This window comes from Odocoileus virginianus, chromosome 1, assembly GCF_023699985.2.
Source record: "Odocoileus virginianus isolate 20LAN1187 ecotype Illinois chromosome 1, Ovbor_1.2, whole genome shotgun sequence".
Lineage (NCBI taxonomy): Eukaryota > Metazoa > Chordata > Mammalia > Artiodactyla > Cervidae > Odocoileus > Odocoileus virginianus.
This window is the reverse complement of record NC_069674.1, coordinates 19,231,586-19,240,456: the sequence shown is the minus strand read 5'-3', so window position 1 is coordinate 19,240,456 and position 8,871 is coordinate 19,231,586. Positions and strand designations below refer to the sequence as shown.

Here is an 8,871-nt window from a genome sequence, read left to right as displayed (position 1 = left end):
GTGGAGAGAAGAAACGTGGAAAACAGCATATCATGAAGCAGGAGTTATTACAGAGGTCCTTTCAAGAAACTGTAGGAGGACCAAGAAGGGAGCACGGAGAGCCACCAGTGAGGACAGCTCTGCACCCTTCCCCTGACATCCTCAGCACTGATGGGTTTGATGTGCTCCTCACCACACTCAGGGCCCTGTATGGTAATGGTCTGTGGTTGTGTCTCCCTTTCCGACAAGCCTGTGAGGCTCCAGAAGGCAGGGCAGGTCCTGCTGCTCTCTGCATGCTCAGTACAGGGCACCCGGAACACAGCACACCAGATGTGGCTTGTGTTGGAATATGAATATATACATGTGTTTTCTCCCTCCCCAACTAGACTGCAGGCTCTAAGAGAGCTGGGGCTGTGCCTTTTGAGCTTTGCTTCTAGCATATTTCCCACCTTAGGGTCCTTTTATGGGCTGAATTGTGCTCACCCACCCACCCCCCCAAATCATATGTTGAAGCCCTAATTCCCTTCCTCACATTCCTCAGAATGTGACTATATTTGTAGGCAGGGACTTTAAATCACCTCACCCAGACCCCAACTGCCAGTTTTCAGAGCAAAGATGAGTCCTACCAGGGATGGTGTTGTCCAACAGAAATCCCAGAAATCCACCGACAAACATGCCCGTGGTCAGCAGCACCTGGATGACTTGGTCCAGCTGGAGAATCCCTAGAGTGGAGACAAAAGTGACAGGAATTAAAAAGTGGGCTGGGGATCTTAACAGAGATTTTCCCAAAGAAGATGTCCAGTTGACCGACGGGTACATGAAAGGTGTTCAACATCACAGATATCAGGGAAATGCAAATCAAAACCACAGTGACATACCATCTCACACATGTGAGGATGGCTTTTACCAAAAACAACTGAGAAGTGTTGGCAAGGATGTGGCAAAATAGAAACCCTTACACATCATTGATGGGACTGTAAATTAGTGCAGCCATATGGAAAAAAGCATGGACGTTCCTTAAAAATTTTTAAATAGAACTACCATATGACCCAGCAATTCTACTTCTGGGTATTTATTCAAAGAAAATGAAAACACCAACTCAAAAAGATACATGCACAGCCACATTCACAGTAGCATTATTTACAACAGCCAAGATATGGAAACAACCTGAGTGTTCATCAGTGGATGAGCAACTAAAGAAAATGTGGTGTATATTTACAACGGATATTATCCAGCCATAAGAAAAGAATGAAATGGCGCTATTTGCACAACATGGATGGACCTTTAGGGCATTATGCTGTGAAATAAATCAGAGAGAAAGACAAATATGTATGATCTCACTTATTATATGTAGACTCTTTAAACAAAATAAAAACTCATAGAAAAAGAGATCAGATTTGCGGTTACCAGAGGCGGGAAGTGGGAAAAGGAGGTGCTGGAGGAGGGTGATCCAAAGGTACACACTTCCGGTTACGAGATAAGTTAAGTATGAGGGGTATAATGCACAACATGAAAACTATGGTTAACTCTGCTGTATGTTAACCATACAGTTGTTAACAGAATAAACTCTAAGAGTTCTCATTACAAGGAGAAAATTTTTTCCTTTTTTCCCCGCTTCTTTTTATTGTATCTATATGAGATGATGGGTGTTAACTAGACTTATTATGGTAATCATTTCACAATGCATGTACATCAAAACTTTATGCTGTATACCTGGAACTCATACAGTGATTTATGCCAGTTATATCTCAACAAAACTGGAAATAAGTAATGGTGATGTAATGTACAACATGGTGACTATAGTTAACTTAAAAGAAGTGACAGGAATTCCCAGGGACCAAGGGCCCCACCCGCTCTGCCCCTGGAATGGTCACAGTCTAGAGGACGGAGAATCACCTGTGTGGAGCCTCTCTGGGTTCTTGTTTACCCAGTTGGGAATGGCAAGCCCACAGAAGATGGAGAAGCCGAAGATGAAGAGGTTTCTGGACGAGTTCAAGTCCACGTGCTGCAGGAGAGGGGCCCGGAGCCATCAGCACCTGTACTGAACACCAAGCACCCCTCCAAAGTGACCCCTGCTCACCCATCACTGGAGGTAGGAGGGGGACGTTGGATTCTGAGGGCACAGGCTCTCAGTCAAGTCCCAACTCCCCCTTGACCCTGGGAGCTGAGTGGTTTGGATAATCCAATCCAAACGGATGCAATTTTGTTTTTCAGAAGTTTGGATGTTTCTGGTTACTTCTTCCTTCCATTTGGGGCCAGTGCATTTGCTGGGACTAAAGGATTCCCTTCCCCTCCCTTGTCCCCGCCCTGTTCCATTCATCTCCATCCCCGTGGGCTCCTCTCAGGAGATGCAATGCTGCTGCTTTTCTAAGGGTGCCTCGCCTCACCTGGAGATTGGAAATCCCTACGGCAGTGATGACCCCGAACATCACCAGGAACATGCCTCCGATCACAGGTGTTGGGATGGTGGCAAATGCAGCCCCGATCTTCCCAAATATGCCCATCAGGAGCAGCACACAGCCCGCGACGACAATCACCATCCTGCTTCCTACCTGCAGCACTCAGGGAAAAGGGGTACAGACAGTGGCTGAGCTTCAGCCAGGACACATGCCCGGAATACCTCTGCCCTCTTCCTGGGGAATCACAAACAACAGCTCTAGGGGACCCACAGGAGGATCCCCCTCTACTCCCATATGGGGCTAGGGAAAGGATGAGGGTGTGGCCTTGGGTCCTGGCCTCTTTCCCCACCTCTCCTCTCTGCTGCTCTCATACCTATCTTCAAGTCCTGACTCCAGTGCTCCTTCTCTGGGCAGCTTTTTGCAAAGAAGTGGCACGAAGTCTCTTTTGGGAAGGAGTGGCCCAATGCTTAAGAATGGGGTTTGAGAGCCAGTTCCAACTCTGCCTCTAACTAGCTGTGTGACTTTATGCATGTTATCTAACCTCTCCAAATATCAGCCTCCAAATTTATCAGGTGGAATTAATAATACTTACTTCAAAAACTCATTTTAGGAGGCCAGCAGTACCCTGGCATTACCAAAGCCAGAGAAGGACGCTACAAGCAAAGACAGTACTGGTGACCCTTAAACAATGATTCTGCACCGTGCGGGTTCCTGTACATGCAGATGTTTTTCAACAGTAAACACTGCAGCACCAAATAATCCATGGTAGGCTGACTCTGTGAATGCGGAACCACAGATATGATGGACCCACGGATACGGAGGGACCACATGCACAAAGATCCAACTATAAGTTATACAAGGATTTTTGACTGCGAGGAGGGTTGGTGCACCTAATCCCACCCCATTTCCCATATTATTCAAGGGTCAACTGTACAGGCTAATATCCTTGATGAATATAGATACAAAAACTATCAACAAAATATTAGCAAACCAAATTTAACAGTACATTAAAAGGATCATACACCATGATCAAATGGGATTTATCTCTGGGATGCAAGGATGTCTTGACATATGCAAATCAATAAATGTGATACACCACATTAATAGAATGAAAGATAAAAATATATGATGATCTCAATAGATGCAGGAAAAGCACTGGACAAAATTGAACATCCTTTCTTGATTAAAAAAAAGCTTTCAACAAATCAAATATAGAAAGAATGTACCTAAAGGCATATATAAAAAGCCCACAACTAACATCATACTCAGTGCTGAAAGGTGGGAAACTTTTCTTCTAAGATCAAATCAGAAACAAGACTAGGGTGACAACTCTCACCACTCCTATTCAACATATTACTGGAAGTCACAGCCATAGGAACCAGGTAACATAAAGAAATAAAAGGCATCCAAATACAAAAAGTAGAAGTAAAATTATCTTTATTTGCAGATGATATGATCTCGTATGTAGAAAATCCTAAAGACTCCACTTAGAAATTGTTAAAACTAATCAGTGAATTCAGTAGAGTTACAGGATAGAAAATCAACATACAGAAATGTCACATTTAGCAACCTAGATGCCCATCAGCAAACGAATGGATGAGGAAGCTGTGGTACATATACACCATGGAATATTACTCAGCCATTAAAAAGAATTCATTTGAATCAGTTCTAATGAGATGGATGAAACTGGAGCCCATTATACAGAGTGAAGTAAGCCAGAAAGATAAAGACCAATACAGTATACTAACACGTATATATGGAATTTAGAAAGATGGTAACGATAACCCTATATGCAAAACAAAAAAAGAGACTCAGATGTATAGAACAGACTTGTGGACTCTGTGGGAGAAGGCGAGGGTGGGATGTTTCAAGAGAACAGCATCGAAACATGTATGTTATCTAGGGTGAAACAGATCACCAGCCCAGGTTGGATGCATGAGACAAGTGCTCGGACCTGGTGCACTGGGAAGACCCAGAGGGATCGGGTGGAGAGGGAGGTGGGAGGGGGGATCGGGATGGGGAATACATGTAAATCCATGGCTAATTCATTTCAATGTATGACAAAAACCACTGCAATGTTGTAAAGTAATTAGCCTCCAACTAATAAAAATAAATGGAAAAAAAAGTCACATTTTTCTACAGTAATAATAAAACATCTGAAAAAGAAAGAAAACATACCCATTCATAATAGCATCAAAAACAATAAAATATTTAAGAATGAATTTAAAGAAGGAGGTGAAAACTGTAAGACTTTGATGAAAGAAATTGAAGAAGACACAAATAAATGCAAAGGTATATTATGTCATGACTTGAAGAATTAGTATTGCTAAATGTCCATATTACTGAAGCCATCTACGGATTCACTGCAATCCCTATCAAATTTCCAACAGCATTTTTACAGGAATAGAAAAAAGAAATCCTAAATGCTTATATATAGTAGTATAGTGTCAGTTGTTCAGTTGTGTCCAACTCTTTGCAACCCCATGGACTGTAGCCCACCGGCATCCTCTATACATGGAATTCTCCAGGCAAGACTACTGGAGTGGATAGCCATTCCCTTCTCTAGGTGATCTTCCCAACCCAGGGATCAAACCTAGATCTCCTGCATTGCAGGGGGATTCTTTACCATCTGAGCCACCAGGGAAGCCCCCTAAAATGCTCATGTAAGCACAAAAGATGCCAAATAGCCAAAGCAATCCTGAAAAAGAAAAATAAAGCTGGAGCCATCTCAATTCCTGATTTCAAACCATACTACAAAACTATAGTAATCAAAATAGTATGGTTCTAACATAAAAATAGACACATACACCAAGGGAACAGAACTGAGAGCCCACAAATAAGTCCATGCATACATGGGCAATGCTTGACAGGGCTTCCCAGGGTGCAAGTTTCATCCCTCATCCTGGAAAGAAGATCCCACACGCCATGTGGCCCAGGCAAAATGCAAAAAAACAAAGAAACAAACAAAAACGTTAAAAAGATACTCCAGGATGGTTTATTTTGTAGGAATAAAAAGCTGTGAAGATCTGTTGCACAGCATTGTGGATACACTTAATAGTACTGAACTGTACACTTCAAAAATATTAAGATGGTAGATTTTATGCTATGTGTCTTTTACCACAATTTTAAAAAATTTTGAGATATTCCAATGTCAACAACTTGAAGTCCATTAGCACAGTGATAAAGTAGTAGATTCTACCTTTGCTTATTTTTCTTCCCAGCTTAAGAGCACAGTGACCATTGACTGACACCTGGTGACTGGTGAAGGTTTATACAGTCAGTGAGGGCCAGCAGTGGGACAACGAGGGCACCAGTCACATCCTCTGGCTACATGGAGTGGCTGAAGGGCATGCCCTTGCTATACAGGGCCTAACAAAACATGGCCCACTGGAGGAGGGAATGGCAAACCACTTCACTACTCTTGCCTTGAGAACCCCATGAGCACAATTTATTTAACTGACTTCATAAGAAAACATGTGATAAGAATTTACCACATCAGCAGGCCTCCCTCGCCTGCCCACTGCATCTCTTAAAATTACCCTATATTAATAAATCTACTTCTTGCCTATCAAAAGAAAGAGAGTTTACCACGCCAAAGGAAACTTCTGTTTTGTTTATAACCCTAACAATGAACTGTGGGAACTAAGCATGAATCTAAGCACAATAAACCAACTTGTCAAGTTCAACCAATGCCCTTTGGATATACTGATGATCTCATAAATGGCAGGTCATCCAAAATCCTACCACCACAGTATTTACCATGCAACCCTGGGCCTCTTTTGGTCTCAGGATTGACATCTGAGCTGGAAGCTACAACACCCTAGAGAAGTGATGGGAGGTCTCTGACCTTCAACCTAATTCCTCCCCCGACACCACCACCTGTCCCCCACTTCCCACCCCACCAACTAGGAGAGAACCAAGAACTAGTGAAAGGCAAAGGAGAAAAGGAAAGATATACCCATCTGAATGCATAGTTCCAAAGAATAACAGGGAGAGATAAGAAAGCCTTCCTAAGTGAACAGTGCAAGCAAATAGAGGAAAACAAAAGAATGGGAAAGACTAGAGATCTCTTCAAGAAAATTAGAGATATCAAGGGAACATTTCATGCAAAGATGGGCACAATAAAGGACAGTATGGACCTAATAGACACAGAAGATATTAAGAAGAGGTGGCAAGAATACACACATCTGTACAAAAAAGAACTTAATGGCCCAGATAACCACGATGCTGTGATCACTCATCTAAAGCCAGACATCTTGGAGTGTGAAGTCAAGTGGGCCTTAGGAGGCATCACTGCGAACAAAGTTAGTGGAGGTGAAGGAATTCCAGCTGAGCTATTTCAAATCCTAAAAGATGATGCTGTTAAAGTGCCAATAAAGTGCCATATGCCAATATGGCATATATCAGTATGCCAATATTTGGAAAACTCAGCAGTGGCCACAGGACTGGAAAAGGTCAGTTTTCATTCCAATCGCAAAGAAGAGCAATGCCAAAGAATGTTCAAACTACTGCACAAAATTGCACTCATTTCACACACTAGCAAAGTAATGCTCAAAATTCTCCAAGCCAGGCTTCAACAGTATGTGAACTGTGAACTTCCAAATACACAAGTTGGATTTAGAAAAGACAGAGGAACCAGAAATCAAGTTGCCAACATCCATTGGATCACAGAAAAAGCAAGAGAATTCCAGAAAAACATCTACTTCTGCTTCATTGACTATGCTAAAGCCTTTGTGTGGATCACAAAAAACTGTGGAAAATTCTTAAAGATACAGAAATACCAGACCACCTTACTTGCCTCCTGAGAAACCTGTATGCAGGTCAAGAAGCAGCAGTTAGAACCGGACATAGAATAACGGACTGGTTCCAAATCGGGAAAGGAGTATGTCAAGGCTGTATATTGTCACCTTGCTTATTTAACTTATATGCAGAGTACATGATGCAAAATGCTGGGCTGGATGAAGCAAAAGCTGGAATCAAGATTGCCGAGAGAATTATCAATAACCTCAGATATGCAGATGACACCACCTTATTGCAGAAAGCAAAGAGGAATTAAAGAGCCTCTTGATGAAAGTGAAAGAGGAGAGTGAAAAAGTTGGCTTAAAACTTAACATTCAAAAAACAAAGATAATGGTATCTGGTCCCAACACTTCATGGCAAATAGATGGGGAAACAATGGAAACAGTGACAGACTTTATTTTCTTGGACTCAAAAATCACTGCAGATTGCAGCCATGAAATTAAAAGATGCTTGCAACTTGGAAGAAAAGCTATGACCAACCTAGACAGCATATTAAAAAGCAGAGACATTATTTTGCCCACAAAAGTCTTTATAGCCAAAGCTATGGTTTTTCCAGTAGTCATGTATGGATGTGAGAGTTGGATCATAAAGAAGGCTGAACGCCAAAGAACTGATGTTTTTGAACTGTGGTGTTGCAGAAGACTCTTGAGAGTCCCTTGGATTACAAGGAGATCAAACCAATCAATCCTAGAGGAAATCAACCCTGAATATTCATTAGAAGGGTTGATGCTGAAGCTGAAGCTTCCATACTTTGGCCACCTGATGTGAAGAGCGGACTCATTGGAAAAGACCCTGATGCTGGGAAAGATTGAAGACAGGAGAAGATGAAGATTGAAGACAGAGGACGAGAAGGTTGGATGGCATCACTGACTAGATAGACATGAGTTTGAGTAAGTTCTGCGAGTTGGTGAAGGACAGGGAAACCTGGCAAGCTGCAATCCAGGGGTCACAAAAAATCGGACATGACTGAGGAACTATCACCCTGCTTATTTAACTCATATGCAGAGTATATCATGTGAAATGCCAGGCTGGATGAAGCACAAGCTGGAATCAAGATTGCCAGGGGAAATATTAATAACCTCAGATATGCAGATGATACCACCCTTATGGCCTAAAGGGAAGAGCTAAAAAGCCTCTTGGTGAAAGTGAAAGAGGAGAGTGAAAAAGTTGGCTTAAAACTCAACATTCAAAAAAAAAAAAAAAAAACCTCAACATTCAGAAAACTAAGATCATAGCATCCGGTTCCATCACTTTATGGCAAATAGATGGGGAAACAATGGAAACAGTGAGAGACTTTATTTTGGGGGGCTCCAAAATCACTGCAGATAGTGGCTGCAGCCATGAAATTAAAAGATGCTTGCTCCTTGGAAGAAAAGCTATGACCAACCTAGATAGCTATTAAAAAGCAGAGACATTACTTTAACAACAAAGGTCCATCTTGTCAAAGCAATGGTTTTTCCAGTAGTCATGTATGGATGTGAGAGTTGGACTGTGAAGAAAGCTGAGTGCTGAAGAATTGATGCTTTTGAACTGTGGTGTTGGAGAAGACTCTTGAGAGTCCCTTGGACTGCAAGAAGATCAAACCAGTCGACCTAAAGGAAATCAGTCCTGAATCTTCATTGGAAGGACTGATGCTGAAGCTGAAACTCCAATACTTTGGCACCTGATACAAAGAACCAACTCATTGGAAAAG

General features: G+C 42.1%; 1 protein-coding gene across 1 annotated transcript in view; it reads right to left on the bottom strand.

The window, feature by feature from the left end:
* Window positions 1-8,871, bottom strand: part of LOC110128973 (solute carrier family 23 member 1-like) — a 62,897-nt gene that overhangs the window by 5,319 nt on the left and 48,707 nt on the right. Inside the window, exons 9-11 of the mRNA XM_020880065.2 lie at window positions 2,367-2,531; window positions 1,876-1,984; window positions 606-701 (exon numbers count right to left, since the gene is read on the bottom strand). Of these exons, the coding sequence (XP_020735724.2) occupies window positions 606-701; window positions 1,876-1,984; window positions 2,367-2,531 (370 nt within the window). The remainder of the gene's footprint in view (window positions 1-605; window positions 702-1,875; window positions 1,985-2,366; window positions 2,532-8,871) is intronic.